Raw genomic sequence first — 26,091 nt, forward strand, 5'->3', positions numbered from 1 at the left:
AATAGCTCTGGGCTGAGAGCAGCTCACGTGGGTGAGATGCTGCTGGCTCACCCCCTGTTTTTGCTGATCACGGAGGTAGGTCTCCCCCCAGCGAAGGGTGGCTGCAGATGCTGATGCTGTGTGAGCTCAGGAGGCTGGGGAAGGCTTTCTGCCCGAGTGGGATAACACTCCTGTTCCTCCTGCATGGATTGGGGATGGAGTTGAGGGTGTGGAATGGATCTGACCCACCCTCACACACCATTAGCACCGCAGCACGACTGGCACTGAGCTGAAGACGGAGGTTCGGAGAGATGGGTCTAACAGAGTCCTCTGGGTCAGACTGGGTGAAACTCAGCCCTGAAGCAATGGAAATGACAGCTAGTGCTGAAAGGGACTCACCCCTGATTAAGATCCAGGTCTTGCTATGGTTAAGAGGATTGTTAGCTCTGGTGGGGAGACCAGGCAGAGCCTGGCTGGCCCATTCGGGCCACTGAGTGGCTGTGGGAAATACCTGTGCAGCCCTGGGGGCTCAGACAGCTTTGACTTGGAAACAGCAAATGCCTCATCTAAATCAACCCTTGAGTGAAACTTGTCACTCCCACAGGCCTGTTAAATGGCATTAAATACCTCTTGCAATGTGGAGTTTGGGACCTGTCAACACCATCATGAATAAGTACCAGGGGCCTCTCTGCTGGGCACTGTGAGTGCCAGAGAGACCCCTGTCCCCACTGTTCCTGGGGAGCTGTGGAACACGGTGAAAACTTCCTTGCTGTCAGCCACCATCCTCACACTGAAACTGGGCAAATCCCCCGTGTGTAGAGCTAAGGGGGCTCCCTCTAGTTGTCCCCCTGAGGAGCAAGTTGTGGGAAGCAGCTGTAGGGCAGCCCTAGTGCCAAGGGGGATCATAATAATCCCAGGAACAGGATGATTTTGTTCTGGCCAAACCAGGAGCGTTCAAGCTCCTTGTGTTTTGCTGAGGAATAGCATTCTCAAAAACAAAACAAAACAAAACAAAACCAAACCAATAAAACAAACAACCCAAAAAGAGGAGGTTGAGGACAAATTTGTCTTCAGGTTATGTATGTGTTTACACCTGGCCGGAGATGCTCAGGCTGTGGGAGCAGTGAATGTCCAATTGGCCTGGAGTGCTTGGGGACATCAGGGGAGGACATCCTGGAACCTGCAGAAAACCCACAGTGATTTTGCAGGTCAGGTATGATGGAGCACTACAGCAGAGAACTGGAGCGATTTTCTCTTGGTTGTAGTGAATTGCCACTCAGTGAGCTGTGGAGCTTTGTTCAACCATTTTTTTCTTTGCCCACACAAATTTATGTTTTTCATTTTGAAGGAAGAAAAAGCATTTGGAGTGTTTGGTTTGAGTTGTGGTTGGGGGTGAGCAGCAAGCCTCCCCCAGTTTCTCTTATTGGAAAAAGGCAAACAAACCAACCCCCATAAACCCACTTGTAGAAACATAAATGACCACTCTGGAGCCTTGCTCATTCCTGGCAACCCCAAGTCCCTGGAAGCTGTTTTTCCCCCTAAGCCTCTCCACCAAAAGAGAAACACTTTGACAAAAATACTGGGGGCCTGTGTGTAACACCATGGTTTAGGATCTCTTTGCTCCCCAATGGCTGATGGCAGTGGGGAAACATCCTGAGCATCCATGGGGATCTGGGAAGAAGAAAGCCCTTTGGCCATACAAACCACCCTGTCTTTACCTGATAAAACTCCATGCTCTTATGCATTTACAGCACTTCATTTCAACTGATTTTGCTTGGATTCCATGGGGAAATTTCAGCAACCTGTCAAATAACTGCTCCCTCACCAGAAGACCTGAAGCAGCCTTGATTATCCCTGGGGGCTATCAAAGTCATCGTAATGGCAGTGGGGAAGGAGAGCAATTTCCCCACTGCAGAGCTTCCCCATGGCTCTTTGTTGGAGTCTCCTTGGAAGAAGTAGTGCCACAGTATTTTGGAGGTGAGGAATAACTACAGCTGAATTTTACTGCATTTGCATCCTCACAAATATTCTCAGCAGTTCATGTATGCCTTTCTTATGGGCCAGAGTGCTGCTTTTTGGTTAAGGCACTTGACCCTGCAGTACATGTGATAACAGCCTGTGCTGTGAGTTCATAGCAGAACTGTGGTGCAGAGCCAAGAGCCTGGTTGTCTCTGCAAGGCAGTGGCGCCTCTTCCTATACAGAGCTGGTCTTATACTTGGGTTTATACAGTGGGTTTATACTTGGGTCTTCTTGGGAAGATGAGAGATACTTGATTCTTCTGTGCCCTTGTTTGGCTTTGTGTCCCCCTGAGCCTTTTGGTTGGGACCCTCAGAGCCAAAAGCCCTGAAGGCAGGGAGGAGGCAGGGTGCCAGCATCCATATGGGCACCACCAAGGCTGAGATCCTGGCAAAGGGGCTGTGTGCCCATGGAGTGTCTGGGCTGGCAGGAAGCTCATCTTGGAGAGCAGCCAGGTCTGTGTATGGTACCTCCCTGGAGTGAATCCTGGGAGATTTTTATTCATCACATGCATCTGGCCCTTTCCTTCCCAGCAATTGCATCTACGTAGGTCTTCTGGAGCCATATGTTTCTAGATCAGCTACCAGCACCTGAGTCTGGGCATGCGTGCACAAAACACAATGAGTTGCCCAGGGAAAAGAAGAAGTGATGGGTAAATCTTGTCTCTTCTGTTCTGCATATGTTCAGGTCCCAAGCTCTCCTATGCTGTCCCGACTGCTCAGCTCTTTGGTAGGTGGCTGCTCAGGGAGTGCAGCAGAGCAGAAGTTATCCTTCCCAAACCCTTCAGTTCTGCCCTCTGGAAAAAGTCCTAAAATGCTCAGAGCCAGATTTGTGTCCAGAAATGTTTCTGGCCTCAATTTCACTCCAGGCTTTGAGGGAAACAGGCATGCTTTTGAAGAGTGCCTTTCATGGTCTAAAGCAGAGGAACTGAGTGCCGTGAGCATGCCCGAAGGAATGACCCATGGGAATGGCAGGGCTTGAGCAGACAGGATGGATGATCCAAGGCAACAAAAGTAGAAAGGCAGAGTTTGAGTTGTATTTTCATAGTCTGCTCATGTAGATAGAATTAAAAGGAGAACCCAGGACCAAAAAATCCAGGTCTAGCCTGCCTCCCAGGGCACACACTCTCTCCTCTTGACTTGCTCTGCAAGTGGGTTGCCTGGAAGTGGCTGCACCCTGAGTGCCTGAAGCTGTGTCCTACCAACCAGGACAGTCAAAGCCTTGACATTTCTGTGATTCCTCTATCCACAACAGTTACTATTCCCCTTCATTTAACTTTTTTTTTTTTTTTTTTTTTTTTGTTTAATACTTCTTTTCATTTGGTAATGTTTCTGCAAACAGTCTGGAGTGGCCTCAGAGCTTGGACTTATCAGCCCTCACTGTGCAAAATCATGGTAAGACATCTGGCTCTATGATATCCCAGGGATCTCCTGACTCTCCATGTGCAGAAAGGCCAAATCCAGAGTGTAGAGAAACAAGGTAAACCAGGTGCCTCGAGTTGCCAAAGAGTGGGTGTGAGTCCACCTGTGCCTAGTTAGGACAGGCCCCCTATTGCTAGGGGACCAATAAAGGTGGGACACACACCCACAGAGGGCAGTCCCGGCTCAGCTCACTCTTGCAAGAGGCAATGGAGAAGCCAGCAGCTTGTCGAGCCTCAGGAGCAAGAAAGGCTCTTCCCGCTACACCAGAGCCTGAGCTGTGCTGCACACCTAAGGGTCTGTGGTCATGCTGAGAACAGGACTGACTTCTCTTCTCTGGCCTTTGAAAAATGGGGTAAGTACTCAGCTTGGATTCATTAATAATTGTTCTCTATAGAACATTTCTGCAAGGAGCCATTGATGTTCATGTTTTCTTTGCCACTGCTGCGATTTTCCCTGTTTCTGATAACAAAACGTAGGGCCTTGTACATCAGGATGATGTCATGGAGTCTCTTCACAGTTGATGTCTTTCCTGGGATGTAGGCACAGCAACTCATAAGTACTGTGTAGTTTGCTCACTCATGTTATCCCATCCCAGAGCTACTGCTTTTAGGATTTTCCTTCTGTATCTGACACCACAAATGCCCTGCTGATCTCCCACATGTGGAGTGCAGGCAGAGAGGTGGGTCTGCAAAGGTCTTTCATCTCAAGACTGCACCAGGTTGTGTCTGTAGCTCTATTTCCCACATGGAGCAATACATATGTCTGGCCTTACCCCTTTCCTCCTGAAGAGACCCATCATAGGGCCTTCTGGATGCTCAGAGATGGTTTACCCTGGGTGGGTGGTGCATGACCCTTGAACTTCTCTTTCCCAACCCCTCTCACCAACATTTGGGCTGTGATTTCACCCTTGTGCTGCAAGCTCAGGGCCGCATCAAGAGCATCCCAGTTTGAGATAAAGCTTTTGGAGTGGGCCTGGGACCAGGAGCTGCTAAGGAGCTTCTGCCATGCCTGTATTATCTCCTGGCTCCTTAGCATCTCTGTAGTGTCAACACTTGGACACGAGCTCCTCAGCGTTTAAGGGTGAAAAGGTTACTTTTTCCCACACTACCTTGCTCTCACCTGTCATTTGGATGTCACAATAATTTAGATTGTGGCAAAGGAAGCAAGAGCCATCTTGAGTGTCTCCCAGCATGCCAAGAGATCAGGCCATGTGCATACGGGGACAGGAATATGCCTGAGGTTTTTAGGGAAGGCTGGGACCCAGTGTGGGGTCCCAAAAGTGGAGAGGCAGGGCAATCCCTGCCATGGGGAGGGGTGTGTGGTGCTGCAATGATGTTTGCATAATTTTGTCAGGGCAGCACCCGCAGAGGTGGGTGATGCTGTTCCACTGCCGCTGGGCTCGGCTGCCATGCAAACACTGATGGCATTTTATAGGACACATTTGTCTGTGTGGCAATGTTTGTGCTTAGGGTCACGTCTATTTTTGCTGCTACACCATGTATTTTTAAATTGGGTTTGAATGGCATACGATGCCTGCAGTGCAGCTCCTTTCAGATCATCTGTCATGCTGGAAAATGGTTTTGAATGTCTGTCTGCTCATTTCAAGCTAAATATTTATTTTGTAATTAAATTGGTTTATTTCAAATGCTTTTTGAAAAAACAAACAAACAAAACCAAACCAAAACAACATAGTATGGACAAGAAGTCAGTATTTGGCTGCCTAAGCACTAGGGGAACATGTGGCTACAGACCACAACGCTTCTGCAAAGCTGGTGTGGGTGTTCAGCTTTCACAAAATAGCCCTCTATTTCTTTTTTCCCCTGGCCTCATCACTGTGAAAATCTGCTCTATTAGAGTCTATGGTTGAGTGTGCTGGGCATGTTACAGCTGTGTGTGTAGAGGTGAGGTACAGCATCCCTCAGCCCAAGGATGCTCTCTGGGTCCCCTTGATATGGATTCTGTGCAAGCCTGTGTGCTGTGGCAGTGCTGGAGGCATCTCTGTGACACACTGTGCAGGTCCATGGCATGGCCCATGCTGCCCAGGCATGCAATATGATGGGGATCTGGGGCAAAGAGAGTTTTTCTGCTGTGAAGGCACTTAATGTCAGGGTTTTACAGAGACAAAAGGAGGCTGATCATGCATGCACACTTGGGCAAAGACAGAAAGGACCAAGTTTCATACTCACTGTTGGCCAAAACAGCAGCTTCTGGTCTGCCTGTGAGTTCATGGGATGGGGGAGAATGAGAGAAAATGTTGATGCCAACCTCACACAGGCTGAAAAGATTTCTTTTAAGTTCTTGGCAATCCAGAAGCCTCCTGAGATCCTGGCAGCGTTTTGCCTCAAGGGGCCTATGTGGTTTCATTTAGCTTTCAGGTTAAACTGTTCCATGGGAGACCTTGTTCTCAGCTCCAGTCCTGAGGCACATCTTCTAACCCTTGATATATTTCTGAATGGGGACCTTTGGGTCTTTCATCAGGCAGGGAGCAAAGCATCAGCCAACACTGCAGCTGCCTCCCTGCTGCCTGATGCTGCAAGAACTGGGGCTCCCTCACCCTGCCCGGGTGGGAGTGGGGGAACAGCTCCCTCTGAACCTGTGCTCAGTGATGGGGACTGGGAGCTTCTCCTGGATTCAAATACTGCCCAGTGAAGAACAGTGTAACCCAGACCAGGGAATGGCTGTACATTAAGAAGGGCAGGGAGTTATGAAATTCTTGTCTGTGCAGATAACAAAGCAGAGAGAAATTAAAGGAAGAAAGGAGGATAAAGATTTAAATTTAAAGCTAAAATATTAATCCAAAGGACATGAGAGGTAGCTAAGCTGCTAGGGAAAATGATCTAAGTTTGGGGATTTGATTTTGGGAGCTTCTATAAGTGAGAGCTTCCCTATGGACCTGAATTCAGTGCCAGGGGAACTCTGCCTCAGATCACAACCTTTCTTTTAATTACTTTTCTCTTCCTCTGTATGAAATAATTGTATATTACTAAATGATCCCACTCGACATAAGATATTTTTGTATTAGCAGTAGAGGCTTTCATTTTCTTTTTCCTGGATAAATAAGACCTATATCTACTGGCTGTTTTGTAAATAACATTTCTCACCCCTGCCAAGGGGTGGTCCTTCTCCCTCTTCTTCACCTTCTCGCCTCTGATGACTTTTTGGTTATGTTATTTCCTGCCAACATGCCTAGAGCCAAGTTAAAATATGCTGCCTTCAGGAGTTAGTTGTATTTGCTAAGCTGCTGCTTATCCTGTTGTCTTGTTGTGTCTGCTCAGGTTACCCTCTATGAGCAGGTAATGCTGAGAGATGCTCTGACCGACTGCAGGAGCTGGGATAAGGTGCCGGTTCCTCACACTCTGCATTTCTGCACCCACTGGATAGTGATGAGCTGCTCTAAAAGGCAGGGTGTGTGAGCTAGCCCAATCCTGGAGTTATAATTTGTAGCAGAGCAATTAAAGTTTTGGCTCACAACAAAGCAGGCAGCTCCCTCTCCTCCCACACTGTTTTCTCTAGATTTGCATTTCCCCCCTTCCCTCTCAATGTGCAGTGTCTTTCACAATGGTTGGGATGTCCTGCAAGGCAGGTCCTGTGGGCATGGTGAAAAATCATCTTGCTTTAGACACAGTAGAGCTCTCCTTGCTCTGCTTTCCCAGTACCCTTGGATGGGCTATGGATCACTCTCACTGCTGCGATGAGCTCTTTGGCCAGCAGTCAGGCTTAGGAGCTTGTATGCTTGGATGTCAATGCTTCTTTCCAGGGCAGTTTTGTGTGCAACACTGGAATGTTAATACCAGCAAGTGCAACCATCCATAACTTTGTTCCTCAGGCTTGGAAATCCCTCTCCTAAGAGGGAACCATCAGCCGCGTTTGGCATTGCCCATCTGTCCACAGCTCCCCAGCTTTGTTCCTTTCCCCTGAAGAGCTGATTTTATCCTATAAGCTTGCAGAAACACTGCTGGCTGCTGCTGCTACCATGCTGCAGCCAGCTGGGCACAGGCAAGGCTTGCTCTGGCAGTCGGAAGCTAATGGTGGCCAGAGGGTTGCCAAGGTTCTGGGAGCCACGCTTGGGGTTGTTGTGGTGATCCTGGTGATGCAGTTTATACAAATCTCCTCTGGATACATTCCTTTAAACTTTCAGGTTAGAAAACTGCCCCAGCAATGCTCTGAGCTTCATTATATTTTCTGCTAAATCTCATAAAAATGTACCTGGAAAGCTTTTGTACCTGGTGGCTTAGAGGGGTTGTCTGTGGCGGTGGTGAGGTGATTCCACAGGGAAAAATCCTGCTGGTGCTCATGCTGTGCCAGCACTAAGGAGCACCTCCAGCTGCAAAGGCTGCAGAGGGGAGAAGGTCTCACCAAAGCCCCAGTGGGTAGAGACCAGGGAAGAAAAGGGAAAGGGTGCAAGATCAAGTGAGGCTTGCATGGAGCTCTGACTGTTCAGGGTGGAGGATTCATCCTGGGAAAGGCCGAATAGTGCAGGATATATGGACACTGGCAAGGCAGAGCAAGGGAGAGGCACGTAGACCTGTTCTCTCTTGCACACGGTGAGGGAAGAAGGTAGGGAAGACATCAGCTGCTGCTGGAGGAGCTTACAGTGCCCCCAGCCTACAGCGTGGAAACTAAGCCAAGGATGGACATTTCTCTGGTGTGGGATAGGCTGGAGGGACATGATTAGTTTTTCTGGGGGAGTGTTGCTTCACCTCATTTCTCTGACTCTAATTTCCTCAGAGTTCCAGACATTACCAGAGAGATTAAGGGAAGAGATCGCAAGGGCAAGAGAAAGAAAACAGGACAGAAACAGATGGAGAGGAACACTGAAACGAGAGGGGAAAATGACCCATCCTATTCATTCTGCAAGAGCTGAAACCCCCAAAATGGGTTTCAAAACCCTCAGATACCTTAACCATGGGTATCAGGAAACTCTGATGGAGACAAGCTTGTAGGAAATACATCCCTGGCTGGAGGGGGGATAGCTGTGGAAGAGAATCACTCTTACTGCTCTGCTTTTCTTCGGATATAAATGATACTGCTCTCTGAATTGTGTATGGACCATGTGTTAACCTGATAAAAATTCCACCAACACCAAACCAGACAGACACCTTCCAGGACACCTAATTTTCTACATTAGCTCACAGATGCTTTTTTTTTTTTTTTTTTTTTTCCTTTTTTTTTTTATCTGGAAACTTGCTCCCTTCTTCTTCAGATGTGGCTGCTTAAAAAAGCCTTGGCCCACAAAGAAAAATGGGTGCATCTGTAGGAACTGCTTTTGGCCATTGGGTCTTTTGGCTGCACCTCTCCTTGTCCATCCCATCCTGCATTATCTCCACATCACCAGCATCTTCTGGTTATTCCTTACAGTAAGCTTTGCCCTGCAGAAGCTCAGAGCACTCCAGGTTCTCTGTGCTCGTAGCCATCAACAAATTTTAGAAAATGGGTTAAAAATCCCTTGTACCATTGGAGTCTGTTTTAGGCCTGAGGTGTCAAGGCATAGCACAGAGCCCAGCAGGAATGGTTGGTATTTTGTAGGTGTGCCCATGGAGGATAATGGGGCTCCTAGAGTAGCTAATATGGGGTGCCATCTCCAAGCAATAGGTTGGATGAGAGGAAGAGAAGCCTGTGCTGGGCCAGGGGATATAATTTTCCAGCATGGCACAACAGTAGTGGGATGAAAGGGGAGTGGAACAGAAACAAGAGCAGAGAAACAGTCTTAATCACAGTGGCTCTCTGATGGCACCATGTCTCAGGCCTGCATGGCCTGGCCTCTTACCACACCATACACAAATAAAATAAAGTACTGTTTGGCTGGAGAAGGAGGAGGCAGGAAAGCAACATGGAAATGAGAAATTGGCAGGGGAAGGAAACATTTTTGCTGGGCAAGTAAAGCAAGAGGAAGGGCTCTTACCCTTGCCAGGCAGGAAAGTGCCATTTGCTCAAAACCAATACTGACCAATTCTCCCTCTTGTGGAACTTCCCCTGTTTTGTGCAGCCTTGAACCTCTGATGGTTTTATGATAGGCTTTAATGAGATGGTTGGGTGTGATGGTTTATAGTAACAGCTGAATTAAATATCTCTGTGAATTAGGCTTAGAGAGCAGGCTGAGGGCTGAGCTGCAGAGCTGGCAATAGGAGTGTCCTGGCTCATGAACCAGCAGACAAGGGGCACATCCTTGTCCATAAGGTGAAACACTGAGAGCAGGACCCATAGTTCAGCAGGAGCACAGACCCATAGAAAGCAGACCTATAGAGCAGATATTGAATCAACATCTTCCCATGCTCACTCTTTGCAGGTCAGACTGGCCAGAATTTCACTTTTATGTTCTCCTCTCCAGTGCTCAGATCAGTCATTTTTTCTTCTAAAAAAATAAAAATGAAAACAAAACAAAAAACCCACTTGCCTGTGTTTCCACCTGAATTTCCACTTGAGCTTTCTCACTGACCCCAGAGACTCAGGTCTCCCTCAGGGTAAGACCTTTGTAATACCCATGTTTTTCCCACAGAAGATCTACCTGCTTTTTCTGGTCTATATGCAGGCCCATTTCTTATCCTGGCTGTTTGGTCTCGGGTCCCAGCATTGTCCCTTGCCTGCTATTTTTATGATTTGGACTCTCTCTGTCCCAATAACAGATGAGGCTGGGGCTGTCCTGCTAGGGGGCAGGGGGTAAATTTCAATTCCACATAAGCAGCAGATAAACACAGGCCTTTGGCTCAGAAGGACAATTAATCCAGCATAATTTATCCCTTGATCTAAACAGTAAATTAATGCCAAAACCTAGAGAAGGAACATGTATTTGCTTAGACAGCCTGGTCTCTGCAGCTGATGGGGAAGGGAAGAATAGGATCACAGGCTAAGATATGCAATTTCCAGGCAGATGCTGCTGTAGACCAGCTGGATCTGACCAGCTGAGCCACCAGCACCAGAGTGCTTTGTGAAAGGAGGAAGATCAAAAACTAAAACCATGGTGTCTGGGGTATTTGCAATTTAAAAAGAGTGAGAGGTGAGAGGCCTGTGTGGGGTAGAGATCTTCAAGGGTAATGAAAGTTCATTTTTATTGTTTTTTTGTTTGGTTTGGTTTGGTTGAATGGATGTGTCTTGGTGCTGTTTGTGAACAGTTAGAAAGTGATTAGCAGATTCTTGTCTTTGTGCATGGGTTAATCTGTTGCAGCATCACCAAGTCAGCAGGTTGTTTTTAACAGTCTGACATAGTGAGGCTGCAGCCACGTCTAACATATATTTGGAGGAGGATGTATAAGAGGATTAAAAAATTACAGACTCATGCAGAATTCTGCCTAAGGCTGTTAAACACAAAGCATGCAAATAGAACCTTGGGATGTCCTTTACCTTCAAGTTGCTGTGGTGACTGTTCCTGTTTCTTACACTTTTCCTGGACATTTGCCTCTAGTGCTGCTGGAGGCAGAGGCTGGATGAGCTTCCAGATGATCATGGATCCCTTGTATGTAAAATGCTTACAGATGAGTTTTCCAAAGGTGCCCAGGGATGGAGCAACTTTCCTATGAAGACAAAGCTGAAAGAGTTGGGGTTGTTCAGCCTGGAGAAGTACCTGAAAAAGGCCTTTAAGAAAGATGGGGACAAACTTTTTACAAGGGCCTGTAGAGACAGGACAAGGGTAATGGTTTCAAGCTGAAAGAGTGTAGATTTAGAGTAGATGTTAAGAAGAAGTTTTTCACCATGAGGGTGATGAAACACTGGAATAGGTTGCCCAGAGAGGTGGTAGAAGCCCCATCCCTGGAAACATTCCAGGTCACATTGTATGAGGCTCTGAGTTGTCCTGATCCACTCCTGATCTCAACCTGATCTAGTGAGAGGTGTCCCTGGTCACTGCAGTGGGGGTGGACTATACTACACTGAAAGGAGCCTTCCAACCTGAACCATTCTACAATTCTGTGATCTCTATATGCAACCCTTAGACAAGCAGGTGAGAGGACCAGCCAGGATGAACATTTGGCAGGGATGCTGTGTTATATTTGTACCATTACCAAAGCAACCACAGGCCCAATATTCTCAGCACAGGTGATATCTTCCAGTGCTTGATTTTTAGGGCCAATCTCACAGACAGTGCCAAGTCCCACCATTGTGGTTGTCTTGCCAGAAGGACCCTCAGGTGGGCAAGTCAGAAGATCCAATTGCAAGCACAGTAATGAAAATTAGATGAAATTGCAAGAATGACAATAGCAGGGAAGAGATGCAGAACATTTGAGATGCATCTCAAATTCAGTGGTAAATGCTCTGCTCCAGCAGCCAGGCCACCAGTGCTGTTTTCGGGGTACTCACTGCCACTGGGTGTTGGTCTGCTTGGAAAAAACATTTATTTTTTGCAGAGAGATCACTTTCCCTGCACGCATTCTCTGTAAGAACAGCAGGGCATGGAGGGTACTGCTGGTCTGGGGACTGCTTAAATCGGTGCTGCATTTCAGAAGAGAAAAAGACTTGGTTTTCCCTCTCCTCTATAAGGGAGGGCTTGGTGTTGGAATGACAATGTGAAATGAGACCATGAACTTCAAAAAGGGCCAATTGCAGCTGGAAGTGAGAACCTGCTGGAGCTTATGAAAAGGCAAGTACAAACATCAATACAAATGAGGGGTGGATCTTGGCTTCCCCACTGGCTCTTACCTGGCAGAAGCTCTGTGCTGTGTGGATGAGAGGCTGTTGCAGGTAAAGGAAATAGAAGAGTGCATCTGTTTCCTCCTCTTTCACCCCACGCAGCTCAGGCAAAGAGACACCCTGGTTTGTGTGAGCTGTGTCTCTGCCTAGACAGTGCTGCCAGGGGTTTTGGAGGATGACTTGATGGGTGTTTCTTTCACAAGTAATGCCTAAGGAAATAGCTCTCCTTCCTCTTTCCCCCCTGCCAGCATGTGCTCATCCAGCTACTTGGCAAAAGCAGACCACAGAACTGATCTGGCTTTGAAACAACCTCACCAAAAGGTGAGGTGGTAGCTTTAAACCTACACCAGTTCCTTGATCCACTTCAGTGGATCACCACCAGTTCCTCACAAGGAGCTGCACAAGGGTCATGAGGTGGAGGAGGCTCTGCTGGTGTTATCTCCATGTCCAACTTGAAATCATGCATGGCCTATTATTTAGTGCTGGCAATCTGAGGGCTGCTTGTTGGCCTGGTGGGGCTGGGCAAGGCAGTTTGCAGCTGTATCACCCCATGTTACCATGCAGTGATGAGTCCTCACAACCCTTTTTGGGAGCCTGAGAGCCCGCAGCCGAGCTCTGTATTGTGCGTGGTCTCCTGGTTAACTCCTCTTCCTCGAGGGGCAGATCAGATGGGAAAAAGTTTTAATTGTGGAGAGAGTTTAACCATCAGTCAGGACCTGCCAGTTCCCTGCAGACCCTCAGCATGCACCCACCCATTTCCCAAGGGATGCAGAAAGGGTGCTGCTTGTTGGCAGGGGGGCTCAGCTTTTTGAACCCTGGCACTGCTCTTGCTCTGGTCTCAGCCATGCTGCAATTGCTGCTGCCTTTGAAGGTGTGTGCCCTTCTCTCCAACAGCACCCAGCAGCACACCCTGCAAGGCACCTTGCAAGGTGTCCCTTTCACCCATGTTCCCAAGGTACTGGTAGGAGGGTAATGAAGACCCCCTCTGGCCTTAATCGTGGTATGGCAACAGCCACTTCCTTTGGCTGCCTGGATTTCAGCCTAACCTGACCATGAAATCCCAGCCTCAGCCATGCTGCAGGCAGCTCTGTTACAGCCTACTGTGCAGAGGTCAGAGCTATGGAGTTCAGGGCTGTCAGGCAGATACACACTACTGCATGTGTGCTGGTTGCTTGGCTTTTTCTGCCCATGTGTGGTTTTGTGGCCCTTGCCTTTCCTGCTTGTTCCTTGGCAGGCTCTAACTGTGGTGCCATTTTGTTGGTGGTGAGGGATGAGAGAGGAATTCCCTTCTTGCTTTATTATTGCAGTAAGTAGCACACAAATCCCTGTGTGCCATTACAGTGTTAGGAAGTTTAATGCACTTGGAGGGACTGCTGCATGTGACAGTGACTTCACGTCTTCCCACTGACTTCTAGAGATCACCAGGGTCTCACTGGTATAATCCTTGTTCTTACCTCCAAAAAAATAATTTCTTCCCTTTGCTCCTGGGATGGACAAGTCTTTAAAACCTGCCTGTTATTTTCCAGTCATACTCCTCATTTGTTTAACTGCACTCACAGTTTCCTACAAAAATCCTTAGTCCTTTTGTGCTCTAGTTTCCCAGCCCTTCAAAGGAGGTTTGCGTTCCCAGAGAGAGTTCAGACTCAGAGACAGCCTCAGCTTCTAAGTTGAAGCCTAAATATCCTGGTCCTGGTCCTGCCTTTTTGCTTACCTGCTTGGTCTTCCACTGAATCCAGGAATTAGATTGCAATAGATGTCCTGCTTAGCCAAGAGAAATGTTTTGTCCAGGCACTGGGCAGTGGCATGTAGATCATTAGATGCCTAAATAATTGCATGGAAGCTGTGGGTCATGCCTCTGTTATCCTGTGCACCCCCTGGAAAAAGAGAATGACTGAGTCATGCAGTTACTTGTATGATTCTGTGTTTGTATGGCTGGATCCTGTGAAGGTCAAGCTACCTCTGACTTCATGGAGCAAGATGTGATTCCTGAAAGAATCCGTGCCAAGATGCAGATAAGTACACAGCACAGCTCTGCAAAGTCAGAGAGCCCGAATCTTGCTCTGCTGCTGAAATCTCCTCCTTCTAATCCTTCTTGCTCCTTTTAAGCAAGCAGCTTGGGTCACCTCTCAGCTGCTGAAATCCGTCAGTGTGCGGGAGCCCTGCCTGGGGGCACTGCTAAGAATAGTGTTTGTTAGCGAGGGGAAATGAGGAGTGAGCCTGGGAGAGATTTGGCCACTGCCACCACCGTTTAGACTCCACCTTGTTTCCTATACGTGGCAGAGGCTGTGCAAGGGGTGCAGCTTCGTATCCTGCCCTCATCTGTCCGCTGCCTCGCCCTCTGAATGCTGAAGTCAGTGGCACAGCTGCAGCAAACCCAAGGCTCTTGCCTTGCTATGGCCATAAGATCCGGTTGCTATCACTCTTCCCTCTCCAACTAATGCTGCTGGGTGTGCAGGGTCTCACCTGTCCCCACGGATGGAGCTGCAGGCTCTGGGGAGGAAGTGCAAACCCATCTCTTGCGAGCAGCCAACTCTCAGCAAAATGCCATAGAAACGGCAGCATCCTTACGCAGGCTGTTCCCTGGCATTATGCAATAGTTAATTATGTAAGTTGGCTTTATGTAATATTCCTGGCTTTTTCGGAGTGCTGACCTCCGCCCCCAACAGCTTCCTGGGAAGAGGAGTGTGTGCTATGCCATGCCATGCTATGCCACACAACTTCACACAACCCAGGGGCACGGCCAAGCTGAGGCCACCACCGCTCTCAGACACAAAGTGCTGGGGTTGCTCTCAGGGTTTTAAAAATTGTATTGTGGGGGGGAAAAGGCTTCTTGAAAAGATTAAAAAAAAAAAAAAAAGATTCATTCAAAAAAAGATCTGTTTGCTGTGTAAGCACACAAGATGGCTTTGGTTGTTTTTTGGGGAAAATGAAACCATTTGTGAGTCATCATCATTTCTTATGAGGTATCATCAGCTCTGTCCTTCTCTCTTCCTTGCTAGAAAGTTTATTTGGTGAACTTACTTCAAATGGAAAAAAAAATACATATTTCTCCTGGTATCTCTCTCTTGCGTACCCATTGCCTGACTTGCAGAAGATGAAGCCAGACTATGAAGACAGACTGAGAGCTGGGATTTTTCACTCTGGAGGGGAGAAGGATCCAAGGAGATGTTATTGCAGCCTTCCAGTATCTGAAGGGGGGCTACAAGAAAGTTGGTGAGGGACTTTTTAGGATGTCAGGTAGTGATAGGACTATGGGGAAGGTTTCAAATTAGAGGAGGGTAGATTTAGATTAGATATTAGGAGGAAGTTCTTCACCAGAATACTGGAGCAGGTTGCCCAGAGAGGTCTTGGAAGCTCCATCCCTGGGAGTTTTTAAGGCCAGGGCTCTGAGCAACCTGATGTAGTAGGTGTCCCTGCCTCTGGTAGGGAGGTTGGAAACAGATGATCTTAAAGGTCCCTTCCAACCCTGAAAATTCTATGATTCTGTGATCTGGCTGCAGAGAAGAAAGGATGAGAAATAACGGGTGATTTAACAGAGATTAACTGCTGAGGCATTGTGAGTCTTTGGGTTCTCTGACATTGACTTTATGGGCTGGGAATGGATTCCTCTCTTCAAAACAGTGACACTCTAAGAAAAACGTGAATATGGCCAAAAAGACCTGAAGCTGGTCCCTCTCTGTGGCTGCTGTGTGATTCCTACTCTGCCTCCCATCTCTGCTGGGGTGGGTGCCCCCCATATTAATAACTAACAAACAGCTGGTGTTTCTAAAGCTGTACCCAAGAGCCAGTCTTTGCTCTTTAACTGTTGATGTCCGTGAGCTTCAGCAAGCTGTAAAACTTCTCTGTTCCCTCATAAATGAGGAAAACAAACAGCTTTTACATGTGCAGAGATGTGGCATAAGCTAAATTCATTAGTGCCTGTAGAAACATTTGCCATCTGTTGAGGGAGGGGCCACCCAGAGGTGAGATTGCATCCACCTTTTTTTCCAGAAATGGCTCTTCCCTTGCCTGTTGTGCCCGTTAGATGAGGGGCGACCTTTCCTGAGCACCTTTGGGTGACATTTTCGTCAAGAAATCAGCCTCAAGAACAGCCTTCCTCCTCAGCAGTAGCCCGAGGCTCAGCTCTGTTGCTGTGCCACAGGATCTTTCTCTGCCCTGATCCCACCACCCTGTTCTCAAGGTTGGAGTGAAGGATCATCATCCCCCTCATGCCAGCGACCTGCTGCATGGCTGGGGACAAAGTCATCTGCCCAGCCCAGGGTCCTGCCACATCAACACAGGCCCTTTCTGAGGAAAACAGGCTGTCTTACACCCCAGACTAAAAACGATTCCCTTCCAAAAGCCCTACCATCTCCCACCCAGCCGCAGCAACAGCTCTGTGCTGCTGCAAGCTCTGGGATGCTGTGGTCCTGCTCTCCTGCCTCCAAAATTTGAGGGCTACGTGTCGGCCACTTCCTCCAGCCTCCGAATCCCAAGTGGAGGGGCTTGGAAGTGGCCTCGAAGTCCCCGAGGCTCTGTCGCCCGTGGCCACTAGATGGTAGCAAGCCCTGGCCGACAGAGCCACGCTGCTGCCAAGCCTCCAGCCTGGAGCAGGGGGAGCCCCGGCAGGGTACCCCAGAGGGGCTTTGCAGCAGCACCCACATGAGCAATACACCCCAGAAGGTTACCTAAAATATTAAGGATAGGTTTCATGCCCGTTCAGCAGGGGCCCCAGAGTTCTATATGTGCAGATGGGGAGCCAGGGACATGTGGGTCAGCACGGCTGCGGAGTGCACGGCCAGCGTCGTTTGAAATACATTATTCCATCACCCAGAGCTTTTTAAAGCGATGTGTTGGCTCTATGTAGTTTGTGTTTATCGAGGAGATTATGTAAGTGATAGATTTTTACCCTGAGGGGGAGAAGAGAGGCCTGTAGATACTAAAATATGTCCTTTTTGCAGCTGCAGGGCTGAGGCACAGTCTGGTGCGCTGCAAAGCTTTCAGTATTTCTAAAGACTATTTATTTAAGCTCTAGGGAGAAGAGCTTATGATTGCATTTCATTACTACTTTACTCATGAAAAAAAAAAAGCAATATGGAATCCCATACTCTTTTTAAGCTTGCTGACCATTTAATATTAATGTCTGTACCAAGACTGTTGGCTTCAGAGCCCTGGGGAAAGCTGCAGAGAGGAGAGAGTCGACCAACTTTAAATGAAGTTATTATGGCAACTGAGTAGTTTCAGCTTGGGGAATATGACTGAGCTCGGTGCATCAGCTGCAGCCTCTCATGTACCAGGAGTGCATTTCTGTCGTGTCTGAAACGCATGTAAAACAGTAAGGTCAGTATTCAGGATCCCACCCAAGGCTGAGCCTGGGATGGTGCAAGGGCTTGTTTACTGCTGTGAGTGCTTAGGGAGTGAGGCTGCAGGGATGTGATCTGTCCCGTCTCAGTCCTGTGCTGTGGAGAGCAACACTAGGAATGAGCTGGAGGGGTCCTAAGCTTTCTTGCCTCAGTTTATCTTAGTTGGGTAAGTGGTAGTGGCCTGTGTTTGTATGCATAAATCACGATGAAATCTTGGCCTGGAAGTGTTCAGGATCTGGATTATGTCAGTTGAACTGATGCACAGAGGACAGAGAAGGGGAGGACTGCAGAGTCACAGACTGACTTTGCTGACAGAGGCATGCAACATACAATCATCAACATTCCCTTACCTCTAGGCTTGGAGACCAGCTGGCACCTCCATGTGCATTTTGCCACCCTTCTTACCCAGACTGTTCCCTTTAAACCTGTGTGTTTCTGAGGGGGTTGATGCTCGGTGCCTCTGTCCTCCTTGCTGCTTGGTTACCCTTGTACGTGAGGCATTTCTCCCCTCTTCCAAGGCTGGAGCAGGGAGTCTGTTCCTGCATTGCAGGGGGTGGATGGGTTCTGAGGCAGTGGTGCATCTCAGATCCTGCAGCACTGTGATAGGGACCAGGGGGCAGCATACTCTTCTGAGCCCCAAGACAGATATCTGTAGCTCTTGGTTGACATTTTTCTTCTGCCAAGGCCTGTGGTGAGTGCCCCTTTGGAAACATCCAGAGGTAGGAGCACACTTCAGGATAGCAGTGCTAGCTGGGCTTTGTTATCAGGCTGTGCTCTCACTTCAGGCAGCCCCTGGTAGGGACTAATCACCCTGCTGGTGTGCCAGGCTGTTATCAGTCCTGATGGAGCTGAAGGGGAAAGGCTGGGAGGTGTCCCAAAGCATACCCATGGTATTTGTCAGTTCAGTGACTTTTCCTCCCAAGACTGATATTTAGCTTGACAGAATTAACCAGAGATCTTAACCCCTGGCTGGGTGTGTATTTAGTGAAGCCTTGCTGTGTCCTGTGTCTCTGGCCTGCTGCATATTACTCTCCAGGGTCAGCTGTGTGTCTCCTGGCTCCAATATCCAGGCTCATCCAGAGCCTAATCCTGGATCTTGCCTGGAGAGGCAGGCAGAAGGACCCTGGCAGGCAGATGGGGAGAAACTGGCTTCCACAGAGCTTTTATCCCTTTCCTCCCTCTTGCAGAGACTGAGGAAGATGCCAGGGATACTTTGAATATGGTTCGCTCTTAGACATGTCTCTTCTAACACAGTGTTCTTCTTTTTTAGTAGTGTTACTTACAGAGTAACACTCTGTTAGCCCAGGGGAAAAGGAGAGGGAGATCAGCATGGGAAAGGAAAGGCCTTTGGAGCGATGGAGCTGATGCTACAAGCTGTGCCGGCCTTTTCTCCTGCCTGTCCTTGGGGAGGAGAGGAGGGGTGGCCTTACAGATGACAGTGCTCTTCAGGAATCTCCCACCATACAGCTTGACACTGTCTCCAGGTCCTTGGGAACTCAGGACAGGCTCCTGGCACTGTGTTTCGGCAGTGCCCTTTCTGTCTAGCGTGGGATATGTGCCAGTCCAATACGAAAAGCAGAAATCATGCCATTAGTGGCACCCACAATAGCACCTGACCCAAAATAACTTCATGGAAAAAAACCATAGAGGCTGATTAGGTTAGACAAGCCTGAAAGAGAGCAAGACATCCAGCTGACGATTAACAGGTGTAGGTTTGTGAGCTCGGGCTATAAATCCCACAGGAGAGCTCTCCAGCCACCCTTTGGGGAAAGGCAAACGGCTGCAGGGAGATCTTGGTACCTGCCTTCAGTGAACCATGGGACTCAGTGATCAGGAATGGCAGCAGGTCCTGACTGTCTGGGGAAAGGTGGAAGGTGACATTGCTGGCCATGGGCATGAAGTTTTAATGAGGTAGGCAAGAAGCTTCCATCCTAAAAGTCAAGCTGAGAGCTTTTAATGAGAGACCAAGCAAGGTGTGCATTTAGGAGCTTGTGTTTGGCAGTGTTCACTTCAGCGGGCTGTTTTTTTGTTGTAGGGTGGTGGTTTTGCCATTGCTGTGGTTTCTGGGTTAAAAAGTTCCTCATTGTGGTGAAATGGTTGTGCTTCTGTCTCTCCATGTGTCTATGGATGCAGGAGCAGGCCTGTGCTTCTTTCAAAAGATGATGTGATTTGTCACTCCCTCTGCCTCTGCTGGCAAAGCTCTGCTTTGGACCCTCACTGCCCAAGCACGGCGGTGAAAAATGCCGGAGCAAACTGTGTGTCCTGGACCTCCAGATGCTCTGCAGCAAGGATATAGGGCCCTCAGAGGAGGATGGGAGAGGAAAACCACATCTGTGACAATTTTCTTGGAATCTATGATTTCAGTAAAGTTAACAGTGAAGTCCTGGACTGTTTTCCTCTCTTCACCTTAGTCTTACCTAGCAGAGCCCTGCCCATCCCGCTGTTGGCCAAAAATCTGGGTGGTAACACTTGTCTACTTCCTGATGATTAATTTAGTTCTGGGTGTGAAACGAGCTATATCCTCCCTCCTGCTTCCGTCCTCTGTGACTCTGGGATTGGAGCGGGTGTGCGTGTGAGGTCTCTATTGGAGAGGACACCCATACTGCTGTCCTTGCAGTTCTGGCCCTCATGAGTGGGGAACAAGCTGGGTCACAGAAATGCAGTCTGGAAGGCATCTTGGGGCTGCAGAGTGGGAAACACTGGCTGGGCATTGGATTCTAGCCTGTCCTTAAAGACCAGCAGGGATGGAGACTTGGACCCTCAGCCTATTCTCAGTACGATGTGCTGGGATGGTACAGATGCTAAAGAGAGCAGTGGAGTTGTGGCACTTTCTCCAGGGGAGCATGCCTAAATGAAAGAGCCAACACCACTGAGCAAATCCACTGTCTGTTCAAACAGACAAGCCAACATAGAGCACTGTTTTATTTACCTCCTTTATCATGGCCCAACTCAGCTGCTCTTTGGAGGGGAGGGAGAGGTGAGGACAGCTGGGTGGCAATGAGATGTTTTTTTCCTCATTTTGTCCAGTTCAAAGCAGGTGAGCAGGAAAAGTAGCAGGAACCCAGCCCTCCCCACCACTCCATCTGAATGAGATGGCTACTTAGAACCTGAAAGTACCACAAGACATTGAAAGCAGTTTCCAACTGAAAAGGTGGTATTAGTTTTCTACATGTATTGCAGGGCAGAGCACTGCATTGAATAAATAGATGACACCACTCTCCCCTGACATGTTGTACTCCCCAGTCAAACTAAGTCCTTTCTTGTTCCTTCAAGGGGGTTTCGAGGGAGGAGAGAGACAGGGAAAGCCCAGCAGCTCAGAGTTTAGAAATGTGCCTGCGTGTGCATTGTTAAAGACTTCTTAGGCAGGTATTGTATCCTGGGAATATGTTTAGCAAATACCAATTTAGGTAGACGTTTTCCAAAGGAAACAAAAAAATACTCCTTGGAAGACTTTTCAAGAGTCTTGGGAGCGTATAACCTTTGGCAGACATGATTCAGTCGTAGCCAGACACAATGGAGAGAGATTTTTAGAAATAACTCAATCTCATTTCAAGGTTTGTTTTTTTTTTCCTGTCTCTAGGTGGGACACAACCTGTGCCATGGAAAGATACAGGGGAAAAAGGAAAGGCCAATGGTGGCATGCTCAGCACCTGATAGAGTACAGAAACACTCTGGGGACCTATGAAAGGAAACACTAGCAATCTTTTTGCTGCAGAACAGCTTGTGTTTTCCATGTTTTTGAGATATTTGTTAGTGTAGTTTAACCTGTGCTAGCATTATACAGTGGAGAGCATGACCCTCGTGGCAATGTACTTATGAGCAATGTCCAGTTCTAAACGGAATGCAAGTTCCAGCTGGCTCAGCACCAGCACCCTCCTGAGAGCAAAGCAAGCATGCAACTGCTGTATCATGATAGGGAGCCTGGTTTCGTGGTCCAAACACTCTTGAGGGTAACTTGGGTGAGCCACTTGACAGACGTGTGCTGTAGGACCCTGACTGTAAAGACAGACATTGCTTTTGCTGGTGGTTCATTTAGTTGGATTATGCCCATCAGAGAGTGTAATACCTGAAATTAAACTGGTGCAAGGGAGCTGATGTCTCTTATCACATAATCATTAGATTGCAACCTAGGATCAAGACAGGCAGTATCCCCTTTTCACCTCAGCTCTAGGACTCTAGCAGGCAAAAGAATGAAATTTCCTACTCGTTTGGTTGCCAATGGTGTCTGTATCCTGTCTCCTAGCAAATGCAGCAGGGAGGAAGCAGTGAGGACAACACTAGCCTGTGCTTTAGCCACCTTCTTGATTTCATTTCCATTTCGGGATCAGAGTGCCTATGTATAACCCTACATGGCATGGAACCAGAATGCCTGATGGCCTTGTGCTCTTGTTATCCACTTGCTCCCAAGGACTCTCTGAGGTGCTGTGGTTCCCAATGGAAGAACTATGTTGCTGGCAGCTGGGCTGAGCTGCTGAGTGGGAAAAAAGGACAAGAACTAAATTTTTCCATGTCAGCAGTCATAGGGTGGGGGCACAGTAAGCTTTCTCATCTTGCTAATGTTGAAGAACACTTCAGCTCCAGATGTAAGGGATCTGAGGCTGGGGGCTGCTGTATTTTATTTCTTTTGTGTGTATGTCTGTCTGTGCCTGTATGAGAAGCATCTAGAACTCTCCTGGTCAGTGCAGAGATGGGCTGGGAATAAGGTGCTGATGACACTCAGGGGTCTACAGGTTGGCTCTCAGCAATATTAAGTCAGTGGAGATAGATGGTTTTGTCAGGTTTTGCTTTTCCTTCAGATGAATGAAAGAACTCACCTCTCAGTACCACAGACAACCTTGGCTGTTGGCTCTATCTTGATACAGTTGACATAACCCAGGGGATTGGTGCCAAAGAGTTAGCAGAACTATATAAAACATATGGACACTCTGCTGCTCTAGCTGGACATGTTTAGGGCAATGTCTCTGGCACAGCCAGAGGGAATGGAAAGAGAAAGTGGTGATCATGTTAGAATATGTGTAAGAGTGGGGATAAAGTAGATACAACACTCAAAGAGAGGTGTGTCAGGAGCTTGTGCTCTCCAAAGACAATAGGCTTTTTATTATTTGTTAAAGATAATGATAAGAGCTTTCTTTGGGGAGGGAAGCAGGTTATCACACCCTTGACTGTCCATATACTCTGAAATACCTGGAGTAGATGTACCTCAGCTCTGGTCAAGAGGACAGCTCCTTCAAGTCTCACAAATCCCTCTGCTTTTGCCCACAGACTCTTTCAGGACCACCCTGAGACCTTGGATCGCTTTGAAAAGTTCAAAAACCTGAAGACCCCAGATGAGATGAAAGGCTCTGAAGATCTGAAGAAACATGGAGTTACTGTCCTTACTCAGCTGGGAAAAATCCTGAAGCAGAAGGGTAATCATGAGGCAGAATTGAAGCCCCTGGCTCAAACCCATGCGACCAAGCACAAGATCCCTGTCAAATATCTGGAGGTATGGAAAAGGGCAGGGAATTTTGGTGTCTGATACGTAGTGAATGTGTGCAAGACAGCTATGTGGGAGTTGCACTTTCATTTACTGATGGATAGTTGGACTTTAGTGAGCTCTCCCTCAAGTTTGATGTCTTTTTGTACAGGCGAAAGGAGGCACAGAAAGGGTTCATGGTGTCTGAATGGAATGTGAATATCCAAGTTTAGGTTTCCCATTCCAAACAGCACATGCAGCCAGAGCAACCTTTGACAATAATAAACCAGCCCATGCAGCCTCTGCATGCCTGGGACACTACATTACAGAAGAACTGTCAGTGGCTGGACATGAAGTACACAAAATTTTAGAGTAAGCCATTGGAGAACAAGACCCAAAAAACAACGTGTTGTACAAAGGCAGCGCATGAGTTTTCAGCCTTAATGAGTGAAGCAAAGAGTGTGAAGGACCATGGTCTACTCAAGGTCATGAAAGAGATTAATGTCAGAGCTAGGAACAGTGCCCAGCTCTTCTGCCCAGCCTAGGCTCCTTGCAAGCTAGACCTCACTGTCTCTCCAGAGACTGCAGGAAGGGCTACTGAATTAGCGCAGAGATATTTCCAGGTTCTCCAACCTATTTCTTAGTTTGGCTTTTCTGAAAATAAACCTTGAGTGTCCCTTCACTTTTTCTCTCTCTCTCTCTTTCCTTCCTTACAGTTCATTTCTGAAGTCATTATCAAGGTCATTGCTGAAAAGCATGCTGCAGACTTTGGGGCTGATGCCCAGGCTGCAATGAAGAAGGCCCTGGAGCTGTTCCGAAATGATATGGCCAGCAAGTACAAGGAGTTTGGCTTCCAGGGTTAGCACTTGTGCACAGAGGAACAGCAAGATGGAGGCCTGGCCATGCTATCTTAGAATAGCTTCCCCAGCACTGTTCTGGACATCTCCCAGCTGACTATCCAAGATATGTGGGAAAGCTTTGATGAGAAGCCAAGAGTCACTCCAGGCAGCAATAAAGGCCCTCAGATTGATATCCATGATAAAGCGTTGTTTCCTGGCTTCATGTATGCAAGAAAAATAATCTGCTTTCTTAGGGAAAATAATGTCAAGGCTTACCTGTAAGCTTCTGCCTATCCTATCCTCTTTTGCTTTCTCCCTACCTAAAATCCATTCTGACCTAAGAGGTGAATGGCACAGCCAGAGATGAAGGGATATGGAGGAACAAGGAGAGGAGTGTGGTGAATGTTGTGAAAGGATGACTCGGATGGTATGAAAAGGATGTCAGGATGGGAAGCAGGGGCACAGTATCCTATTCCTCCCACAGGTGAGACTTAGCAGGTTATTGTGGAGAGCTTCCAGCACAGATTTACCTTGCTTTGTGGGAATGAACGCAACCAGTCAGTCTCCAGGGTCTGCCAGCTCAGAAACATGCATTAGTTGCTAAACACACATCAGCAAAATGATAGAGCAGTCCATCCTGCCATCTGTAGTTGTCTGGTAATCTATGCTATGCATCTAAAGTTCTGTTTCACTGGGAGATAAGGTGTGTGTTTCTCAGAGAATAAAAATTCCTTCACCAGTGTCATGTGTTTGCTCCTGGCTTTCCAGACACACTGATGAGAAGCTGGGGAGGTGGAGAAAGCAGGAAGATATTTTGCCCGTGCATCTGGCTGCATCCTGTGGTGTCAGTCCCATGATTTGAGAGGCGTATGGCATCTGTCTCAGCCTGGGGACTTGGGGCACTCAGCTGTCACCGTGAGGTCATGACCTGGTCACTGGGCTTCCCAGCGTGGTGCTTTGCTTCCTCCAGGCGATGGAAAGCAGGGCTAGTTAGCCCAGGAGGAAGGTTGCAACAGCAGTGTATGCTCTTAGGACCCAAGCTTTGGGCTCTGTACCATTTCACATTTTTGCTGAGGTGTATTTGCAGTGCATGCTGCACTGTTTACAACTGTATATACCTTTGTCCTCTTGGGGACAGACACGGAGGAAAGGCCCCCACCTCTGGGTGTTCCTCTGTCCCCATCCTGGTACCACAGGGAGGTACAATTGACCCAATTTTACTGAGATAGGGGAAAAGTCTGAGAACCACATTGTGCTGCAGGCTGCCTGAGAGTTAGTCAGAAATAGCTGGAGCTTGAAACGTGTTTTAGAGTAAAAAGTCTTGACCTGACACCCAGGCTTAGAATGGTCTAGCTGACTCTTTCGGAAATTGTGCACTTTGGGTGGGCCTAAATGGAGGGGCAGTTAAATCCCACAGTGAGCACTGAGCACCCTCATTCCCTCCTTTTTCCTCTATCCCCAGCATCCAGGGCCTCAGCAGTAGGTTACTCCAGTTTCTTCTGACATATGCACTCCAGCTGTATTCATGCAAAAAGCAAAGTCAAGGAGCAGCCTGCTGTCTTCCTGTGTGTTTGCACAGGGTTGAGAGGATTCCTGCCTGGGTCACATCTCGGCACAGCAGTGGGATGCTACAGGAGCAAGCAGCTGGGTTGTGGCTAGGGGGAAATGTGGGGAGCTGGCAAAGCTGCCCTGCAATGTGCCTGATTTCACAGAGATAGTGTGAGGGCAAGAATGGGAAAGAAAAATGAGGTGCTCAGTATTAGGGCCCACTAGCAAGATCTGGTTCAAAGCACTCCCTGCTACACTGTGTGCAGTGGAGACAGAAGAGGAGACACCAGCTCCCATCAATCCTGAACCAGTGTGACCTGCTGTGTCTTTGGTCAGGGCAAAGGCCACAAAATTTCAGTCTTTGAAAGGAGAAGGAATTCATCCCTTACTAGAAGAGAGCATCTCTGGTTTCTTGCTCTTTATAAATCCTCTCTTTACCTCTGAGCTTGCTTAGAGTTTCAACCTTTCAGAGAGGGTCACAAAAGCACATGCTGTCATATAGATGAAGTTACAGCCAGGTGGTCCCTGGCTTAAGCAACTTGCTTTGTCTGACTCCAGTATAGTCTGTCTAGCTTTGTGGGGAGGGCAACCTATTTAATTAAGGTCTAGGATTGCCTATCCAACACAATAAGATTTCCTACCAGTGACAACAGGCTCTGCTTTAGGATTAAAAGCTCAGCTGCCTCTGTCAGTCTGAGTGGGACTAGATTCATCTCTAAGTATCTTTGAGCCAAAAAATGTGGTGGAGGAGAGAGGGTTTGCATATACTTTGTGCCCAGCTACTGCTTATTAGGTACTTGGAATAAATGTCAGTCCACTGATGCTTTTGCTCAGCCTGCCTTAACCCACTGAGTCCGTGCACTAGGGACCA

The 26,091-nt window shown here is 48.0% G+C and overlaps 1 protein-coding gene across 1 annotated transcript; it reads left to right on the top strand.

The window, feature by feature from the left end:
• The first annotated feature begins 19,070 nt into the window (after window positions 1–19,070).
• MB (myoglobin) lies at window positions 19,071–24,413 on the top strand. Its single transcript, XM_008505006.2, has 3 exons — window positions 19,071–19,289; window positions 22,641–22,863; window positions 23,550–24,413. The coding sequence occupies exons 1-3, from the start codon at window positions 19,195–19,197 to the stop codon at window positions 23,694–23,696; spliced, it is 465 nt and encodes a 154-aa protein (XP_008503228.1). The 5' UTR covers window positions 19,071–19,194; the 3' UTR covers window positions 23,697–24,413.
• Window positions 24,414–26,091: the final 1,678 nt, after the last annotated feature.

Source organism: Calypte anna, chromosome 1 (assembly GCF_003957555.1).
Source record: "Calypte anna isolate BGI_N300 chromosome 1, bCalAnn1_v1.p, whole genome shotgun sequence".
Lineage (NCBI taxonomy): Eukaryota > Metazoa > Chordata > Aves > Apodiformes > Trochilidae > Calypte > Calypte anna.

Bases quoted from the DNA above. Each gene is read 5' to 3' on its own strand.
- MB (XM_008505006.2), top strand. From the start codon at position 19,195: ATGGGACTCAGTGATCAGGAATGGCAGCAGGTCCTGACTGTCTGGGGA. The intron at 19,290-22,640 runs GTAGGCAAGAAG...TTTTGCCCACAG, and splicing joins GGGCATGAAGTTTTAATGAG to ACTCTTTCAGGACCACCCTG. The intron at 22,864-23,549 runs GTATGGAAAAGG...CCTTCCTTACAG, and splicing joins TCCCTGTCAAATATCTGGAG to TTCATTTCTGAAGTCATTAT.